At 33.4% G+C, this 22139-nt stretch overlaps 2 protein-coding genes across 4 annotated transcripts; one reads left to right on the forward strand and one right to left on the reverse strand.

Annotated features, from left to right (window-relative positions):
* Positions 1–1608: 1608 nt before the first annotated feature.
* On the reverse strand, positions 1609–2786 carry LOC130443968 (uncharacterized). 2 transcript variants are annotated; one of them, XM_056778897.1, is made up of 3 exons: positions 2649–2786; positions 1953–2137; positions 1609–1752 (listed from the first exon to the last, which is right to left on the reverse strand). In XM_056778897.1, exons 2-3 carry the CDS (start codon positions 2122–2124, stop codon positions 1682–1684), a joined length of 243 nt encoding a protein of 80 aa, XP_056634875.1. In that variant the 5' UTR covers positions 2125–2137; positions 2649–2786; the 3' UTR covers positions 1609–1681. The 2 variants fall into 2 exon arrangements, with proteins under 2 accessions (XP_056634875.1, XP_056634874.1); XM_056778896.1 differs by having other exon boundaries at positions 2294–2659.
* A 120-nt stretch (positions 2787–2906) lies between these two features.
* LOC130444021 (uncharacterized) lies at positions 2907–21605 on the forward strand. 2 transcript variants are annotated; one of them, XM_056778981.1, is made up of 6 exons: positions 2907–3274; positions 8201–8344; positions 14230–14325; positions 16140–16393; positions 18856–19007; positions 21026–21605. In XM_056778981.1, exons 1-6 carry the CDS (start codon positions 3203–3205, stop codon positions 21439–21441), a joined length of 1134 nt encoding a protein of 377 aa, XP_056634959.1. In that variant the 5' UTR covers positions 2907–3202; the 3' UTR covers positions 21442–21605. The 2 variants fall into 2 exon arrangements, with proteins under 2 accessions (XP_056634959.1, XP_056634960.1); XM_056778982.1 differs by lacking the exon at positions 8201–8344 and having other exon boundaries at positions 2990–3274.
* Positions 21606–22139: the final 534 nt, after the last annotated feature.

Here is a 22139-nt window from a genome sequence, read left to right on the forward strand (position 1 = left end):
ATTGATAAAAGATTTATTGTCCTGGTGATGGAAACGTTGATTAATTTTTTATTGATAAGAGAAATAATGTAAATTCAAATGCTGGAAATTGTATCAAAATGTCTGTATTTTTCCAACCAAAACAATTAAATCAATAAGTAAGTAATACGAAAGTAAATTAATTATTTGTATTGTAAACATTATTGAGTCATTTCTGTCCACGAAACACGAAATGTTCTGTCACCTGTTTCTAAACAAAAACAATTGTTGGCACTGATTGCTCATGGACTGAGTATGGGTGATCTGAAGATTTGTTAACCATTTAATGGTAACGCAACAAGTTTTCTAGGAATTTATTTATATACTAATTCTACCTATACCTGGTACTGTTTAGATTCAATATTACATGATTAAAATTGCAATAAATTATCTGAACTACTCAACCTATTCCTATCCCTCAATGATCGTATCTAGAGGTTTTACGTCATGAGTAGTTCAAAGAGACGTTGCTTAGTTTTTGCTAGTTGCTTAAGTTTTACTCAATGATCGTATCTAAAGTTTTTGGGTCATGAGTAGCTCAAAGAGACGTTGCTTAGAAAATCCAATAAACTGACTGAACTACTCAACCTATTCCTATTCCTCAATGATCGTATCTCAAAGTTTTTGGGTCATGAGTAGCTCAAAGAGACGTTGCTTAGAAAATCCAATAAACTGACTGAACCACTCAACCTATTTCTATCCCTCAATGATCCTTATAATTAAAATAAACACATGAGTATGGAGGTAACGTTCATAAAGTCATTGTCATTACCCTGTTATCAACCACCTGGGAGTAATAGAGACGACTTAATACATATTCCAAAAAAAAATAGATTCCTGTATGGTTTCTGTTTTAGAAAATATAAATTCATTGTATATGTTAGAGCATAAGCTCTTTTTTATCCAGATCTGTTCTACCTACTCGTTCATTGTTTAGTAATTGCAGTCTGTTTTCCCGTTCCCTTTTTCATTTGATTTTTTTCCTAGTTCTAAAACTGCCTGGTTGGAGTTTGACTACCACCAAGTATCCAAACAGTGTACCACCATTAACACACCAAATTCAACTCCAGCACTTGGAACTCAGTTGAGGATTGCAGCCATCACATTTTTCCGACCCGGTTCTTATCTTTAATATATATACACCAAAAATGATTTCAATTTATAACTGCTTCTATTCTTTGTGCTTTCTTGGATAAGAATTGACATCAAATTCTATTACTTTTTAATAAATTTATGATTTGCTGAATCCTTTTTTTTATTGTTCTCGTGTCCAGGGATAGTATATTCAGTTTTAATTTATTCAAATCATAAGGTATTTCTAGCTTTCCCTCTGTTGGCCAATTTAATAGAAATTAAATATCAATAATATTAATTGTTCACACCATCTAAATACCAATACAAGATGGACTTTTTTTATTGTGAATTCCTTTTCTCTAAATTCTTTAATTTTTATGTTTTTTTTTAAATTTCAAACTAATGAGCTATCACCTATAATATTAAGTTTCTTATTTTTCATTGGAATGCCTATTAAAAATATGATGAAAAGGATAATAGGAAACTAAAGGCTGGAAATAAAACAAACATAAGTGTATGACCTACATTTATTTAATAGAAATTAAATTAAACAAAAAATTCTTGACAGACTAATTGAGAAAAAATGCGCCTAGTGATGATGTTCAGCAGCTTCTTTTCTACGGATTTCAGCCCACTTAGCTACATTTTCAGGAGAGTTAGCTGAAAGAAGCATTTCAGTCACAATTTCTTGTCATAACTGACTTTAATTTATGTGAAAACATTGAACAAACCATGTAATAAAAATCTTAACTCAAAAATTTATATAAGTGGAGAGTAATAAATTCTAGGATAATACAATTTGGAACAAACATTTACAATTTCAATGGAAAAAAATTAATAATTTTTGATAATATACTCACCTAACTTGCTGATGGAATTAAATACAGGAATACAACATACAACAGCAATAGCATAGTATTTCCAGATCCATTGATTCTTGAAATAGTGTCTGTACGGGAATTGTGCAAGTTTGGCACTGAAGGTATAAGGGAATTTCATGGGTCTGGAGATTTTTTCTACTCGATCTGCCATTTTAATCTTATTTCTGAAATAGAAAACTTGTTCATAATTTGAGACATAATACAGTATAATTCAATTTTATTGATGAAATTTAATAGTATGGGGCACCCCTAGGTCATATTTTTGCGAAACTTTAAAACTATTTTCCTCTTTCATTTTTTAAAATGAATTATTATACTACCTAAGTACTTCTACGAAGTCCAAAGGAACTGCAGTAAACCAATTTTTATTCATAGTAGCAATTTTTTTGTTAGCCATTTCTAACAATCCAAACAACTACAAAATCAACGACTGACTAGTGTTGTTAGTGTATATTCAATAATATTACATTGTCTTTCAAAAATTTACACAGCCTACTAGATGTACATGCATTTACGTAATCAGTTGGTACAAGTTTTTGTAATTAAATTAAATTCTCGTATAAAAAACGCACAGTTAAGAGAATAAAATGACAACAATCTTTTTTATTAATTCCTTTAAATCTATTGTTTAAATTTTATTCTATATTTTAAAATGTACAATTGAAAAAATCATACCTGCCTTGGACACCACTATAAAATGACAAGTGACGTAATTATCATAAATGACTGACATTTCTTATGATTTAGCCTTCCCGCTGTGATCGTTGTCAAACTGACATTATGTAATACAATATTTTCCCATAAATTTCTTTATAAATTGAATGAATTTATTATATATTATTATCAAAATCAATTATATGGAAATATGAAAAGGCGTTGTATTAAGTGTTGTCTAACAACTGACACCATCTTGAAAAATTCACCTTGCTTGGAAGTGGAGGCAATATTTGAAGAGAAAGTAAATGCGCACGTGAATAAAATATTCAAAAAGTTGCAGATATACAAAGATATTACTCACTCTCGGTTGCCTCACCCATGTTACGGAGTATTTCGACTGTGAGAAAATAAGTTTTCAAACATTTGTCCCACAATTGTTTAAAGAATCTAAAAAGTTTTCAACACATTAGATAAATCCCACAGTATGTGAAAAGTGGCCGTAGCTAAGTGACCATAGTTGTTCGAAATGTGATTAGTATGCATTTGAAAAATATGTGCTTCGTTAAGTTAAAATGGCCTTAGTTGAAAACTGTTTTTGTTGTAGTTTGCAAATTGCATCAGGATTTTTCGCAGCTTATTTATTGGTGAGTGTTAAAAGTAAATATTAGTTTCGTTCCCACCAGTATAGCACTTTCTCATATAAAAAGTATAATCGATATAGAATGTACGTGAAAATTGTTGAAAAGAACTAAACTTGAATATATTGTTCTAGATTAATGTAATTTTATGACTTTTTTCAAACTCTAAATCAATTCTGATAAAAACTTTTTGGCGTGGCTTTCAGCTCTTCTTACTAAGCCTTTTTTTCATTAAATTATTTATAAAAGTTTTTTTTCTTGGTGATTTTCAATGTTTGGTAAAAGATATGACTAATTCCGGTGAATACTGTGGTTGTTGCTTGAAGCAATGTTGGTTTCAGGGGATTATCGATATCACATTCTTTAAACTGATTTAGGTACCACAAATTATTACCTTAAACTCATAGTTAAAACATTAACAGTATCTATAGAGACCTTCCACACCAAAAAACCAATGATTATAAGCCCTATATAGTACAGGGACCTTATTTACGTCTCTACCAATAGCATTTACATCGCAAATCTTCCCTAAGATTAAAAAAACACAACAAACAAACATGAATTATTCATAATTGAATTTAGATGCTAAATAAAATAATGAGGAAACAAAAAGTATGTACGGAAGAATCATTGATTGATATCCAACCTTGATTTTATCATACTGATTATCTTATTAAGCTTATATGTTATATTTCTAAAAAAATTTCTTTATAAATATTGATGGATCACTTGCCAATCAGTTGCAATGCATTTTCATAATGATTAAAAACTCTACGACTACCTGTTTACCATGAAAATTGATGACTTCATATTTCCATGAAAAATAGCAATGAGAAGATTCACTATAAGACGTTGGACTTAACATCTATTATTACAATTTTTTCTTAAGTAAACATTCATTAAAATCAACAGCAGGGTGATAAAAACGGATATTAACAATAAAGAGATACAAATATTATGTCAATAATAATGACCTGCGGATATTTCTACATATATTTAATATTAATGCAGAGAAATTAAACAAGAAAATTCAAACTGAAAAAAACGAAAGCATAGCAGAAAACTAATAAGGTGCAAATTAGAAATCGACAACAATATTTTAGAACTGGTAATGGATTATATATTATAAATTATTATAAAACACCAATATAAAAAAGAAGAAAGTACTTAATGTTCGCAGGGGAAATTTTGTCTCCCGAAATTTGTCCCGGTAATTTACAAGAATTAAACTATTCCATCAACAACTTTACTTATACATATATACCTATGCATCGTTCAATAAGTCGTGTGACTTACACACAGATGGCGCTGCCATTGTCAAATCCATATGACGTTTATCAAGTACCAGCTTTCAAAAGACTATGTGGAAAATTTCATGACATTTCGATTAGTTAAAGCGACAGCCATTTAAGTGAAGCTAATTTTTTTAATTTCAAAACAATGGATTCAAAACAATTTCGTGTGCTAGTTTATCATTGCTTCTTGTTTAAAAAATACTGTACAAGCTCAGCAATGGCTTCAAAAGTGTTACCCGGACTCTACTCCATTAAAAAGAATCATTTGTTACTAGTTTGTCTAATTTAAACGTGGTCGTACAGTCATCAAAGATGGTAAACGTTCTGGTCGTCCACTTTAGGTGGCTACACCAGAAAACATCAAAAAACTCTACAAATTCGTTATATCTAATCGTAAATTGAAATTGCTTGAAATACCTGAGGCCAGATGATATCGAAGGGCAGTGCGATTATCTTTATGCATAAACATTTGACTATGAGAAAGCTTTTTCAAATTTGGTGCCACGTTTATTCACAGTCGATTAAAAACAACAACGTGTTCATGATTCAGAGCAATCACAGATGATTTGGAATTCCGCTGGTGCACACGTCATTAGTGCCTGCCCAGCACTTGTACTTGCGTGGTTCAAATATTTAGACAAGTCTTACAGTTTAATAAGTGATGATAAAAGATTTAAGTCAAGGTACCTGATAAGATTTTCAAAGGAAATCAGCTTTTGGTAGTTTCAAGTGGGGTACTACGAAGACCTATTTGCGCCATGGTCACTGACCCAACCATGAACTATGAAGATCTACAAATCTGATTTGGAGTTCTTTCCACCATTTAGAAAAACACATTTCATTTTTTAACCTCTTCCAGAGGTTAAATAGATTTATTTAGGATATTCATATATAAGTTTCCCATTTGTATTTAAAGACCCATTTTCTTGGACTATTTATTATGAAAACGGAAGCCAATAAGACAATTTTCGACTGCGAAAACCCAACCTATTTTACAAAAATCCTAGCTAAATCTTTTATAAACAGTTTGTATTCGTTATTGCTTTGCATTCAATGAGACAGAAAAAGTTTTGCACTTACACCGATTTTGGACGGCCGATTTTACACCGTTCCGTTAGTAAACTAGATGTGGGAATGAGACCTAGCACACACGCTGAATGTTGATCGGTGTCAGTAAAAAGTCGGTGAGCAGCCGGCACTACCGGCGTACGTGACTAAATAGACGCTTGCACACGTACCGGCTTTTACCGACCATTCCAGTCGACTTCTCGGTGAAATAAACTAGCTTTGGTAGTGCATGCCTCAACTTTTCATGGAGTTCGTTATAGGATGCAATAGACATTTTGAAGAAGACGAAAAACTTATTTTACCATCACGTCTTCGTTTCTTAAACAAATTGTAGAATGTTTCCGTGTGTTTTCTGCTTCGATTTATGATGATTAATTCAGCACTTGCGCTTAATAACAGTAACAAAGCAATTGATTGTTTGACCGGTAAAAATCCGGTGTGTGTGCAAATAGCCTTAGTTCATCTTTTCATTTAGTTTGTTGTGCGATTACGAAGACACAAAAAATTCTCTTGAATTACTCAGAGTTACATTCAAACGCAACAAATTTAATAACCGTATCTTGTTTACATATATTTCGCATAACAACAATAAAATAAATTGATTTTATTGGTTAGTTCTGTTTTTCTATTAACAGTTTTGTATATCCGGAGTGTTTTATACAATAGACTGATAATAATGCGCATACATTCACGTCTCATAGTTTCCATACCGAGTGTGGTTTAACGGTGGTCGAGTGCAGTTTAATTTTGTAGGTGTTTTTAAAAGAGGTTCATTGGCCATTTTAAACGCCCATGTCAATAAAGAGGTCACAGAAATATTTTAAAAATATAATTTCGTTATATACATGCATAGTTCTTAAATCCAAATTCCGACCGAGACTCTCCGACCTTGGTAGTAGTTAAACTGTTAAATTTCATTTATGAGAGGGTGAAATTCCATCGACCTTTATTGCTTTACCTAAAAAACATCAGTTAAGAAAATGTTTATTGCTTGATGAGCCACATGTTCCACAGGCTCAAAGTATCCTGTGGATCATACCCACTAGCATCAGACGTAGATGTAATGAAGATCTTGATGATTATCAATTCGGCTGCAGATTACGTGAAGCACTTTTCGGAATAAAGCTTCTTCTCCAAAAATTGCGGGATGCTTTATCGAAAAAGTCTTTAACCGCACAAAGGACGATAAACTTATAAATATACTATAGAGAATTGGAATAGATTAGCTAGAGTAAAACAGGGTGACATATTTTCACCCTTACTCTTCAACCTAAACTCGAATCGAATATTTAAGAAAGCATTAGAAGGACTTTCATACTACAATATCGAAATGGAGAGCGAATAGCAACAGTCAGATATGCTGATAATTTTTTGGTGAAGGCCTAAAAATCGATATAGTAAAGACCAAACTGATACTCAGAAGGTAACCTCACGATGGAGCTATCCTAGAACTTGATGGTCGTCAAATTGAACGTGTCTCTTAAGTTAAAATACCTTGGGAGCATTATTACAGACAGAGGACGTAAACCCGAACTGCGAGATAAAGTGCCGAATAGAGATTGTTTGATAATATTATGAGATCCTGTTTTTGGAACAGCCCGAACTTGAAGTTCAGACAATGCATAGTTGAGTACTATTTTAACTGTCGGTAATGCTGTACGGAGTATAGACGTGGGCTCTAAAGGTCATGATGAATCAACTGGAGGCATTCGAAATGTGGCTTCATAGAAAAATGCTTCATTCTTCATGTTACAAACGAAGAGTTAAAGTTGAAAAGCAACTCTCGACGACTGTAAAATGCCTAGAGACATCATCTAATGGTCATATTTCTTAAACGAGATGAATATCATCTATTACAGCTCATATTTAAGGAAAAATTGAGGGTTACCGTGAGTTGGAAGAAAGCAACAGTCGTGGCTCAAAAATATTCGAGTCTAGACCACCATAAGACCTGACAAAGCACATGAAAATCAATGTAAATTTTCATAGAAGAATTTGTTATTGCTTCCTGGATAAATTTCTATAATACTGAAACAAAAACATGTCAAATAAAGTAAAAAAAAATGATGTTAAAGAGTGACTTACAATTAATATCGTGCATTATACATCGTATAATATATCATCTTCATCATTGTCGTTAAAATCTTTAGAAACTTGCATCCAAGTTAACACCAGTGTACATAACTATTAAGAAACTTCAAATATCATATAGATACAAAAAGAATTAGTTATATTATAGAATTCGATGATGGTCTTCAAGGAAAATACTCTCACCAATGTAAGTCTACGTATTGCAACAATTTCTGCCAATTATTCATGTCTTCCTCAACTCAAAGTAAATCAATTCTGCATCTTGGCATTGATTAATATATTCAAACTTTTACAGCTTGCACTCTAAGATCCTTTTTGATTTCTATCTTGGATAATGTTAGCTCCTTTTTATAAAGGATCATTTCTCTCTCTATTATAACATTTGATTTCAAATTTTCTTGTGAGCTCTTTTGTTATATTCCTTCGGTATCTTCTTTTATTAACGTAAACATTTACACATTTGCGATTTATTTTCCAGATTGCTTATCTAATTGCATTCGCATTCGAGTTACTATGGATCTTAGAATCGGAGGTAGCATTACCATCAGCAGCTGTACTATTGAGTGCAGGATATTTCGCAATGGCTCTTTTTGCAGCTCTACTTATCCACGGTTTAGCAACGGTAAGCTTCAATTTTAAATAAAAATGAACATCAATTTTATTCTTCGCTATTTAGTATGGAATTCTATTGTAGTAATTATGAATTAATTATAACTAGAAGAATGAAGGCGTTTAGTAACTAAAAACCTCTAGGTTACTCTACAACTGTTTAACTTTATGTGACATTTATCAGCGGTCGCAGAGGTGTAATGGGTTGGTGCTCTTCCTGCTAACTAACTAGGTCAGTGTTCAAACCTGGGTTCGGACAACATCTAAAATTTTCAACCAGTCGTGACAAAACAATGTCAAACTACCAACTGTGTAATGGCTGGATTTGCAAGAAGATATTTATGAAAATGGTGTTATTTAATTGCTGCTACAAATTTCTGTGATTGAGTATAAGATTATCTCATTTTTGGTGATGTAAATCATTTCTTTGCGATCTACCAGCTTAACCCAACGAGTTTAATTGTTCATCGTTCATCTTTATTGTGGTATAGCGACTCAGAAAGTGTCTATTCCAGATTTCCATATGACTTCTATCTTAAAAAGTTCATTCTTGCAATATTTTCAACATCTTCTTTTTCACTTGTCGACTGATTGATTTTGTTATCTAGTTAGAAAGAGAATTTATTGTCTACAGCTAAGCTGAGTTACTATTCATAGCGCGAACAAGCTTTGATATTTCTTCAGTCAAACAATCGTCGTCAAAGCACTTCATCTATTTAGCGCATCCAGCGCTCGCAATTCATTCCAGGTTTCCTAAATGCAGATCTTTTACTGTACAAGGTGAATATAAGTTTGGACACACCCACAAATGCGCAAGGTCGTGGACAGCTCAACAATCAAAAAGTTTGTCGTTGAAGCCCCATTTGGCTGCTGCCGTTTCACATTGAGTACCTCTCGTTTTCAAACGATTAAAGGTTTATCAAATCATCAAAACCAAGTCTTTAGGTTCAAGTACATATGACGGACCCGATGGTTTCCAGGTTTGGAAAAGTTTAGTGGAAAGAAGATGGACTCAGTGGAAGCTTTTTCGAGAAGCCCAGGAGGAGATGTATGTTGGCCGAGCACTGTTCTATTAGCCGCTTCTTTATTCTTGGACCAAAGTGAAAATTACTGAGTGCAAAATCGGGACTGTAGGGCGAATTGTAATGTAAAAACCAACTTCTAGGCGTAAATTTTCCTCGGCGTTTGTTCTGTAGTGTTTTTATATCGTCGAGGAAGTTGATAGTAACGATCATAATTTGAAATAGAACAAAGACAACAAAAATTATCAGAATCACAACTTGTAAATACTGAAAGATACAGTGACAAGGTTTCTCAAACGTTTTGATTTTTTTTTGGAAAAGGGGGGCATTAATGTATTCCTACTACACAAACTGTGATTTAGTACTCTCAATTGACATATCTCACCCCCTTCTCGTCACCAATTACGATTAAATCTAGTAGTTAATTACTATATCTATTGTGGGGTATATAAATGTCATAACTGTCTCCAGTGCTTCCTCTATCTTGTACGAAATTTGTGGTTTTTGTAGCTTTTGTGTGACAATTGCAAATAACAATACCGGGAAACTTGTGGAATATCGAGCCGAAGCAAAACGGCAATTTTTACCAATCTTCTGATACATTTTGGGGATAAATTATCCATTCACTATGCTCATAAGTCCACTTTTCCCACCACCGTTACTTTGTCCTATTTTAAACTGATGCTCTATTTCTGAACGGAACTTTCTCTCATTACTTCACTCCAAGCATTCGAGATGTAGCAGTAGCAAAAACCGCTCTTCAAAACTGGCGAGATTTTCAATTCCAACCCAAATTTTAAATTTGAACACAAAAAATAACGGGCACCGGATAAACGATTCTGTCGTGACGGATGTACGGTGATCAACCCTCGTATATCTTTCAGAATACATTCTTTATTTCATGTGTAGTATTTACGAATAGTTTATTGCATGTAAAATTAATTAAAAAGCTAAATTGTCATGTCATTTATTTCACAATGTTTTGCAAGATGTACAGAAAACTGTGGGTGATTCATATTGATTATATATGGAGATGGGTTGAAAAATTTCAACTGCCCATTTAAATTGTTTGCTAAGGATGGGAGGTTGGACGCATCAGTAAGTGAAGGTCGCAGTTTGTAATAAATAATTATTCGCCATCACATCAGAAGGCGTTAGATAATTAAAGACACGGCTCTGTATAGTTGAAAGTAAGCGATCTGTGACAATGTTTGGAATCGGTGGGAAACGAAAGTGTAATATTAAGTAACAGTTACAGTTTATTCATTTCATGCTAATTGCCAATTAATTAATTATTTTTTGCTACGTTTTGAAAACCATAAAACCGTATAAATACTTGTTTGGTACCGCAATTGTTTCAACAAATGAGAAATATGGAATATATCATACAAATTGAGGAAGAACGATTTCAATTTCGCGTACTTTGAAGTCCATATCCTTGTCTTCATGAAAAATAAGTTCTACGTATACATATTTTTTTCAAAGTGTCAAAAAACTAAGATTTATTAATTTCGAAAAAATATTTGTGGAGACAAACATTAAGGAAATTCTATGGAAACCTTGTAAATATTTCAGTATTGTCATACTTATGAATTTAGTAAGTCTGTTTGCTATTTCATTGCCTTCTACTCCAGTGAATTCCGAAACCCATTAGAGAGATCTATCACCAGTACACAAAGAATCGTAAAGTTAAGCTGAATTTTACGAAAATATTGTTTGTGTAATTTATGTTTTGCTTGCAAATCTCTTCGCCGATTAGATATATGAAATATGTGCTAAATATTCTAACGAAAGCATGGAAAGATGATCGGTAATCTCATTGCAATTAAAGGAATTTATTTCTGTCGCAAGTTACCAGCTACCTCATCCAGTAACTGTGCCATTAACGTTTCGTCATTTTCTTCTGCAGACAAATCAATGTGACCCATCGACAAATTGAACACCTTCAATTAAAGATATTATGTGTTCGGATAATATTGAATGTATTTCCCAACATGTCTGCCAAACGTTTGTACATAGTAATTTGATTCGGTATACATGTGAAGCTGTATCTAAAATATGGCAGATGCTGTTCGTTTATCATTTTCTAGCAGTTGTTTTTTACATTCGGTGCCAAGTTCATCTGTCAATCGAAATACAGATTCTCGACTTTTTTTCTGTAGTTTCTTTATATAAAAGGATTCCCCCCAGGTAAATATGAGATGTTTTGTGGGATTCACAAGATGTGATCTGCATCAACTATCTAGAGAAAATGCTCGCAAGGATGTACTGTACCGAATTGACTAAAAATAGGTATATCTGGCGAAGGGAAAAGAGCTCTTTTGGGCTACGAATTGCTGCCCCATCCACCGTATTCTCCCCATACGACTTCTTGTTGTTTCCAAGCTAGTAAAAATCACTCGCCTTGTAAAAATTTCAGTCGAATGAGGAGGTCGTTGATGCAACCGAGGCTTACTTTGCAGAGCTCAAAAAAATGTATTTTTCGGATGTGTTAGAGAAGTAGGAGTATCACTGGGTCAATTATATTGAACTATATTGAGAAATAATTTGGTACTTTCCCAAAATTTTCGTTTTTCTTTTGTAGTTTAATTACTTGTCGGACCACCTTCGCAGCAGATCATCATTTCAATCAGTCCTTCCATACAATTTTGCTACTAAAACTATGAAAACAACGCAAAGCTCGAAAATGATTCACGAAGTTATTGAAGCAATGATTAAATACTCAGTAATTCATTCATAAATATATCGTCAAGAACTTATAGAATGATACCTTTCGTGGTTAGCTTTTTACAGCTCACTGTATAATATTTTTTTTGTTCTCATTATAACAAGCTTTATTTAACACAATCAGCGTCTTAATTATGCATATTAGCAATCTGAGAACATTTAATAAAATAGCTCGAATCACCGAACTTTCGATTTTGTCGATATCAATGACTTGAAATTATTTGCATTTAGGTCAGTCAACTACATAACCGAAGATTTAAAACAGCCACGGAAACAATGTAAAATTATTACCTTGAGAGAGATTATAATTGACTATAACAAAATGTATTTATAGAACCAAATTACGTTACGTTTTCTACCTCCATACTTTCGCAAAAACTATAAAGAAAACAAGAGTTAGTAGTCCAGTAATCCACATAATCCTTGTTCGGTTACCAGCGTCGGATTTAGGACGGGTCTATGGGGGGCTAAAGCCCTACCTACTCGGGGCCTCGCAAAATGACAAACTTGATCATTTATTTTAAAACCAATATTGGATCTATTATCAAAACTGTTAATTGAAAAAAATATATTACATAATATGAATTTTTATAATGAAAATTTTGCCACAACCAAATCGAGATAAAAGATTTTTAAATTGAAACTTTATATACAAGGTTTGGGTATTAAATAACGAGACTGGTTATGAAAAAGGATTTTATTATAAAAATTATTTTACATTCGAATGTTTCCTCTCAATATACTCCCATCCCCTCGCCACACACGTTTCCATACGTTTTTCCAAAGATCGAAGCAGTGCTGGAAGTCTTCTTTGGTGAGTGCCTTTAGGAGGTCTGCCGTTACCGCTTCCATCGACTCATATCGGATCTTTTTCTAACCTTTCAAGGAAATCTAAGCAGACCCGTTGACGCAAGAGCTTTTGGTCAGGAGTCAGATTTTTGGGCACCAACTCCGCACAGACTTTTTTCATGTATAATTCCTCGTGTGAAATTTTTCTAACCGTTTCTTTGTCATCGTTTACAGCCTCGGAAATCATCCGGATGCTCATTCAACGATCTGGGCCTCTTGCAACAATTTATTTATTTATAGCGCACACAGGGTTTTTGGCACGAGAAAAAAACGCATTCGTTCCAAACCGCCGTGTTTTGGGACGTGCATAGACAAGACATCTAGATACCTAACGCACTACTCGTTTTTTACCCCACCCATCTAGGGCGCCCTCAAGGCGCGCATTCTCGTTATTTAACAGCCAGACCTCGTAGTTTATGAAATAAGATTTTAACTTATTTTGAATTATGATTTATTTTATTTAAAACTAATATATTGTTTGTAAATTCGAGCTAATTTTGATTTCCTTCATTGGGCTCCGGATCGATTTTAGCCCCAGGCTATCATGGGGTTAACCATCTATCAATTGACGGTTGTCTCTGTTTTTTTTTTAATGTGTGAGTGAATTTGACTTGAATTGAATATATTTTTGTTTCTTATATTATATTTTTATTTAAAAAAGCCTTTTTCATTTCATATTTAATATATATCATATGTTTGGGATTGATATTACTTAGATAATTTTCTTTTCCAATAAATTCTGTTCAGTTTCTTATGAGTACCTACAGAGAAAATATTTTATAATAAACATTAATGTAAAACAATGAATTTTTTCATGTCTAACAGTCAAAGTGATGTCAGTTTTTGCAATAAATTTCCACCATTCTCATTAAATTTAAATTTAGTGAGCAGGACCGGATTAAGCTGAGGGCTTGGGGGGGCTATAACCCCGGGCTCTGGTCTAAGAGGTCCCCATCATTGGGAAAACATTCTGTTTATTTTGTTGTGTTGATACCACAAATCTAACGTATTGATATTGGTTTTTTAATTTTTCCGGATATCCGAATTCCTTAAAAGGACTCCGTCATTATTATATTATAAATCTTAATCCGGCCCTGTTAGTATGTGATGAACAAAAATTAATCACGTAAATATGAAGTTTAATTAACAAGTAAAGGTAAACATAATTGTAGATTAGTGGAAATTAATGAAATTTTCTAAAAATATTTCCCTTATTATTGAAATGTTTAGTATAAAGTGTACATAAAGTACATATTCGTAATTCTGCTTGCTTCACCTTGTATTTATTTTCATGTTCCAGAAAAATGCAGTTTGTCTCTTAAGTTGGATGTTATCTGTTACATTACTTACTTTTCCAGAAGCCGGTTTAGTCATTTATATGAGTATCCAATATTGGGTAAGATCAATCAACAATAAATTACAATAAAAAATTAATTATTTGAATATATACATGGTGTTCTAAGTCTTTTTCGACGCTGTTACAAGATGAAGAAATTCTTGTTACTTAAGTTGGTAATAAAGAAAATTTTCGTCATACATATTAATACTGAGACACAAAATCCACAATATTGTATGGTGTTTGGCCTTGTTGCCCAAATGTCCGGTTAAATTATCTCGTCTATTGATTTGGCGACCCTATTTGTAGATTTGTACCTCATCGCACTATATACACGGTGTTTCTAAACTCATGAGACAAAATTCAAGAGATGATTGGTCGTATGAAATTAATATGGGTTCTTCCTATAATAAAATTTTCTCAACCCAACCCTTTCCGAGATATTACCCTTAAAAGGTGGAGATTAAAATTGAGTTCACATTTTTTTTTTCTCTAGAATTTCGGTAAAGCTAGAAATTTGAAATTTTCTAATTTTCGCGCACTCGCAAACGACTAACCACGTGTATTTTTTCAATATTCCTATTACATAGTACGGTGGCGAAATTAGCAGCCCTTACTTAATTCCAATAGCCGCAGAGAAAAAAAAATAAACGTCATAATTCATATTTTTTATTAATAAATTGAGTGGAAAACATTTAAGATGTAAAATACATGAACGTGTTCCATGACACACCACAATCAGAAATCACAAGATTTAACTCTGGATATCGAGTAGGCCTATGTTGGGGCCCTCCTAGACCTATCCAACGGTTGGAATATGTTGCATCTAAACGTTGCCTAGCAATCCGACTGGAGTGTACTAGAGAACCATCGTGCATGAACCACATATTTTGTCTTATATTGAGTGCGATGTATTCAAGTAGTTCAGGGAGATAATTTTCGAGAAAACTGCTGTAAAAAATGGCGGAAAATGTGACCCATTTAAGTTATCCTCTACAATACCAATCCATACGTTCACTGAAAAAACATGATGGTCTATAATTTTATGGGGATTCTGGTCTGCCCATATGCGATTATTTTAAATTTATGATAGATCCTCTAGAAAACAATACATTACATAATAGTTGAGGATTGTGTCGCATTCCGTGTGATATCCAACTCGTTATGGAACATCTCTAGGTAAAAGGACTTGAACCCATTGGATGTGATGTGGATATAACTGTTGTTGTTTGAAAACTTGCCACACAGATGAATGGCTGATATTTAGGTAAATCAATTTCATCTAAATAAATTGCTTGTTCTATCATTACATTTCCAACTATCCGGAAACGAACAGTATTATTTGAATACGATATTTTTCAGTATAAAGATGTCTAGCTTGTCGAAAATTCTTCTTTCTTCTTCCAGTGTCTGCTTCGTTCTAATGAAGGTTGGCAATCATCCTTCGGAATTCCTCACGATCTTCAGTCATTCGTATTAGATTTACGGCATCACGTACATGGAACCAATCTCGAAGGTTTTTCAACTACCTTCTATCTTCCCTTCCATGATCAGCTGTAACAAGGTATATTTTTGATTTCTAGAAATGTGGCCAAAGTAGGAAGCTTTCCTTCTCTTTACAATGGTTAATAGTTCTCGTTCTCTGTTCATTCGTCTTAGCACCTCGTCGTTAGTCACCAGATCCGTCCATGATATCCCGTCCCATATAAAAATGTCGAAAATTACCATTTGCTAAATCATACACAAAATGCATGTCGGCCATTTCAGCGTTTGTTTACATTTTACACGAATTTAGGAACACCCTGTATTTAAACGTTCTATAAATTGGTACATACAGTTTTTCTATGATTATTATTATTTAAAACAAATTACAGAGAATAGAAAGTCTTTATGGTATAACAGAATTAGCTTGCTGGTTAATTAGAATAATAATAAATGTGATAGAAATTATCCTCATCCATTCTTTACATACGAAGTGGAAAGAAGAGGAATTAGTACATAAGAGAATTAGAGACTTAAATATGGTGGCCATACCGGTACAAGGGGACAATTTACCAACTCTAAATAGTCAATTTTATCAAAATAATGCGTACGATACGTCTTTGGAACAATTTACCAATGCTCCGAGGTAAGTTTTATGAAACTACAATGTCAATAATTTTTTTTTTTTCAAATAGTAGAAATTTAACTCAAAATTTTTCGATTTAGGGTATTAAATCTTTGCCGTGTCGACGGGTTTTTGTGTGGTTTAAGCGTTTTCAAGGTGGCCGAGAAGTTGTTGAAGATGAATCACGTTCGGGCCTGATTATTTTGAGTTAAAAAACAAAACAAATAAAAATCATTCATAATCTCGATTTCAAACAAAAATGTATTACAATAGTAATAACACAAATTAAATTTAAACAACACTGAATTGCAACAATAACAAAATTGAAAAAATTACAGTATGTGGTTGTTCAAACTGTTGGCCGCTAACTTCAATACACTTATTACACCGTTTTGTCATTGAAAAACGAATGAATTTAGATTAGATTGAATTATTTCTGCTGCAGCTTAAATTCTAGCTATTAGATTTTGTTCAGATTCGATGATTGTTTCGTACACTAAGGACTTCATATAGCCCCCATATAAAAAAATCGATAGTCCACTGATCTATTTATCGATATGCTATAATTTCAATTAACTTTATAATTTTTTTTTATTTGTAAATTTCGTATATCGCGTTATCTAAAATTATTCCCTTTAATTTTCCATTTATCTATTTATCCAATCTGCTTTAATTCCGCTTAACGTAATATTTTTATCATTCGTTTTAATTTTTTATCTCTTTGCTATATATTCGTCAAAATTGTCCTTTTCAAGGATTTTTATTCGGAAATAAAAGATGTACATAAGATATTTGAATAAATCGTTCGATCTCCATTTGGAGTGCGACAATTTCACCTAAGCCGGTTATAAATTGGAATTGCACGTCAAATTGTTGAATTGGTTCGACGAGATTTTGAGTTTGCGAAGCGATAAAATTAAAGCGAAAAAACATCGACAACTCTAAAAGGAGCTCTTTTACAGGATAATCGATAAAATTATAGCAAAGGAAATGTAAAAACAAAACCAAAAAAAATGTTATCGCGAATCCTATTTTCAAATATTTTGTTCTAATGTGGGAATACGCGTTAAAAAAATGTCAAGAATTGACCGAACAATACGAAGAGGAAATTGGGTTCACTCCGACCAATAAATCAGTAATTTCTTGACGCTGCAGCAAAATGAACAATTCATCCAACATTTCTTCCAGAAAGCGCGTATAAATTATTCTATTTAATTTATTTGGTACAATGTAAGGCTCGGTTAAGCAATCTCCAGACCACACATTAAACGAATATTTATCCCCTAACACGAACAAAGTGCGGATTCTCTTCATTTCAAATGTGACTATTTCTAGAGTTGAAAATTCCTTTCCTAGTAAATCTAGCCTCGTCGGTATACAACAGATATTTTGGACAATTTCGATTTTCACGACAATTTTGTAAATATCTACGCACCTGAAAATCTCTAGGTCCTAGTGCTTGAACACTGGCCAATTTGTATGGATGTAAGACTTGTTCTTTTAAAATTTTGCATACAGTAGAAAGGGGCACTCTTAAAACGCGACCTACAGTTCGAGTACTTAAAGATGACCTTCCAAAAATATTATCTAATATTTTGCTGCAGCGGCAAGAAATTACTTAAACAGACGTTTTAGAGAAAAATGGATTGGTCGAAGTGGACCCAATTGTTGGCCTCCAAGATCACCTGACTTAAATCCTATCGATTTTTTTATATGAAGTCCTTAGTGTACGAAAAAATCATCGAACAAGACAAGATCAAGATCCAGAATTTAAGCTGCTGTAGAAATCATTCAATTTCACCCGAATTTATTCTCAAAGACACGTTTTTCAATGGCAAAACGGTGTAATAAGCGACCAACTGTTTGAACAATTGAGATTATGAATAATTTTTATTTGTTTTGAACTACTTACGCTTAATCGTTATTCAAAATTAAATGAATAATTAACTAATTTGTAAATTACTTACGTGCTTGCAGACTTTTGTTTGGAAGAAAATTTTTACAACACCGTTCATTTTAGCTCCATAAAAGGTTATTAGTTTTTTTAACTCAAAATAATCAGGTAATTTAAAGTGAAATTAAAAAAAGAATTTGATCCAGTGGCGTAAAAAACCGGTGGATAAAAGTGACAACTAACCCGGATAGCGCGTCACTGGCAAAATTTTTCCAAATTTTGTTTATGTCAAAATATTATTTTAATGGTCACCGAATTTGAAAAAAGGGCGTTCTTGATTTATGGCAAATTTGATTTAAAATTTTGAACACCCTATATCTCAGCTACGAGGCCCCGTAAGAGTTCGTATTCCTATATCAAAATGAATCATTTATTGAGATCTCACTGTGGTAGAGCGTTGTTGGTCGAATACAGAAACACCCTGTATATTAACCTCAATTTTAAATAAAAATTTGAAAGATGCTTCTTGGAATAAGAGAACGTGCTATGATTATAGCTAGGAGAAGGCTATTTTTCTTTATTCTTTCAGGTATGGATCTACTCCAAACTTATGGAGCAATCCAGTAACTAGTAATATGATGATGAGTTTACCTTTCGATGGTTACCAATTTTATACGACGAGCGAATTCAACGCTAGCATATTCGTACCGAATTTCGCTAATAATATTGGAAGTTTATCAGGTAAACAATAAAAAAACGACATCTAATTAGACAATCTAAGAGAACAGCTGATCTACGTCGGTCCTTCGGTAAACAATTTATTTTTTCGTTCGTATCCGCGTTGGCTTTTCCTGGTTTTTCCGGTGGTGAGAGCTATTTTGTATTGTTTGTTGTTTCATGTTGTTGAAAGGACTCCATAAATACTTATGACAGCTGAAACTGACGATTTTCGCAGATTTTTTTTTAGCTAATCTCCAGTTTACAAAATTTAGAATACTTAGTGTAGTGTAGAGAAGATTGCAAAGTGACAACCTAGTGGCAGCTGAAACGTACAATGACAAACTTTAGAGAGAGTTAATTCATTTTCTTTAGATGAAAAGAGCTCCAATCAGCATCCTGCTGATTTTCCACAAGTTTTCAATACACTTGCGTTTAAACCATATTTACCGCTTTCCTACACTTCATAGTGGAAAAAACACGTTTTCGGGAGGAAACTTCGCGATACAATTGTAAATAATAAAGTCTAAAATCGCCCCACAGCGAGTATATATAGGTCCCATTAGTGAACTGAAAAGAAACTAAACTCAAAGTATGGGTTCAGGGTGCATTGGTGGGTTCGCTGTTCCCCTACCTAGTGAGTTAGTCCGCTTCGTCGTTGCCTGGCACCCAAACGAGCTAGATCTTGCAGCCATCACTCACCAGCTTTTGAAGGACCCTCTTACACTCCAGCACTAGCCTAGAGCGTACCTTTCCAGCTGTAATGGCAGCTCTGATGTCTGAGCAGATCGAAATTACTGTTTTCCTGTGGCGTTGATTGTGTATTGCGCGTCCGCATTCCATCGCAGCGAATACTTCGGTTTGGAAGACGATGGCGTCTTCCCCAAGCGAAAAAGATACGCTTATTTTGGGTTGTCCCCCACAGAAACCTGCACCGACCAAGCCATTCCTCCTAGAACCGTCTGTGTACCATTGTTCAATACAGTGGACTTGGAGTCACCATTCCACTGCTCGCGGTCTGTGATGTGTGGTTCCAAGCCTAGTTATGTCGTTACTAGAAAATTAACAGTTGCTTGTTCTTTCTTGTCAATATACTCACAATTTTAGTTGTTTGCCAGACAGCGAAATTAACGCACGGTTATATGCTCAAGACTGTCATATTTCGTTAAGTTCTAGAACTTCGTTTGTGCAACAGAGACACAATAAGTTGTTCGTTTTCCATATAACAAGTGGTTTTAATATTTTGTTTAAAATCTTTTTCTCCTAATATAGATTTGTTTGATTGACAAAACTCTTTTTTCCTGTTATAGTCACTGTCTTAAGTCAGAAGATACTTATTTATTTTTCGACAATACTGTCACAACTCCAGACCGTTTTCTAGCGACTTAGCCTTAAACATTAAGGTACGTCCACACTGGAGCAACATGTAGCAATTTTATGTTGCAACAAGTTGCTAAATGTTTAAATTCATTAAACATTGACATAAAACAAACTGTCCTCACTAGTGCAACAATGTTAATGAATGTATGCACTCGTCGAATCTCAAATTCAGTTGAACAAACTGCGTTCCATGCTTCATTTTTTGATTCTCTGCATTTATATTTAACATTTTTAGGATTCCAAATACATGGATGTTGTCTATAATTGTCAATTCTCCAAAGTCCACTTAAACGCCATCACGCGGCAGTCTGTCTACTGTCTAGTCATTCAATTTACAACAGGTCTCAACATCGAAGCTATGTTGCAAAATGTTTCACTTTGTTTCATATTATCCTTTGATCTTTACCGCTAAAAATGGATTTAAGCAACATACTACAACTTATGTTGAGTCGCAACACCAACTTTATGCAACGCCACACAACATATTCCAACAAATATAAACATTTTATGTTGTAACAAGTTTTTGTTGTATTATGTTGGAAAATGTTGCTCCAGTGTGGACGAGCCTTAAGTTTCCCTAAACAGAAATCTTAAGTGAGTTTTCTCACATTATTCATTTTTCGAGTTGTGCCGGTTTTCTTCCAGGTTATTTCAATTTTCAGCTAAAAAAGCCCAATCGCTAATGGACCTCCGATTACTGGAGGAGCATACAATGCTTAGCGAGAAACTGAATCACCAATATCACCCTTGGATTACCCAGTCGATATCAGAAACGAGCAGCGCAATAATTCCTACCATGTCCGAAATGCCTCCGAAACAAACGAAATTAACGAAATGCGCTTCAGTGGACGCTCTGAACGTCATCAACAAAGGAAATCACATAATTAAAAACAGGACTGGTTTTTACGCCCAACCTATAGCTGATTATGGAGTTCCTATTTATTATGGTCCGTTAGACGGTCCAGATTTTCTAATATACAAGAAAAAAATTGACAAGATGCATAGTAAAACTTCCCTTACTAATACTACGAACACTTCTGCTGAAGATGTACAGAAATATCGAGATGTGGCTTTGTAATTGTCTGTGATTGAAGGTTTTTCTGTTAATTCAATTCAAACCATCAAAACTATTCCCTATTAACCATTAATTAACAAGTGAAAATTATATTTTCCTCGTGGAAACCACTTTTAGCATAAGTTTACAAAAAAATGTATATATTTTTAAATAAATTTATATTTTTATATGTTTTTTTTTTATTTTCCATGCCTATCACTTGATTTACAGGAAAATTCCAATAGGTGAAAATGAAAAACCATTTCCGTGTTTTATTTTTATATTGATTCATGATGACAAAATTATAATTTAATGTTGAATTAATTTATTGCTGATGCCCATGGTGGTGTCATCGGTTGAGGATTTTGTAGGTAAGACATCACAATTGCAGATATAGATAGCATGAAGGAGCTGAGAATCTGTAACAAATAAATATTTTAAATAAACTATAAAATGTTTATGTCTATATGTGTCTGTGGGTTGTACGCAAAGAAAAACGGGAGTCTGAAAACTTTCCCACGAAATTCCCCAAGTCATTATATTGAATACAATAAAATATTCAGCTTTTCACTTCTAAAAGCTTTTTGTTGATAAATCGTCTTGATTTTAGGTCTCTTCTGAACGAAAATTATTTTTAAAACATGTAAAAAATTGACTTTGGACCTATTTTTATTTCAAATATTTATTTTTCTTAAGAAAACACCAGAAATCAGTACAATTTA

The sequence above is a fragment of the Diorhabda sublineata genome, chromosome 5 (assembly GCF_026230105.1).
Source record: "Diorhabda sublineata isolate icDioSubl1.1 chromosome 5, icDioSubl1.1, whole genome shotgun sequence".
Classification (NCBI taxonomy): domain Eukaryota; kingdom Metazoa; phylum Arthropoda; class Insecta; order Coleoptera; family Chrysomelidae; genus Diorhabda; species Diorhabda sublineata.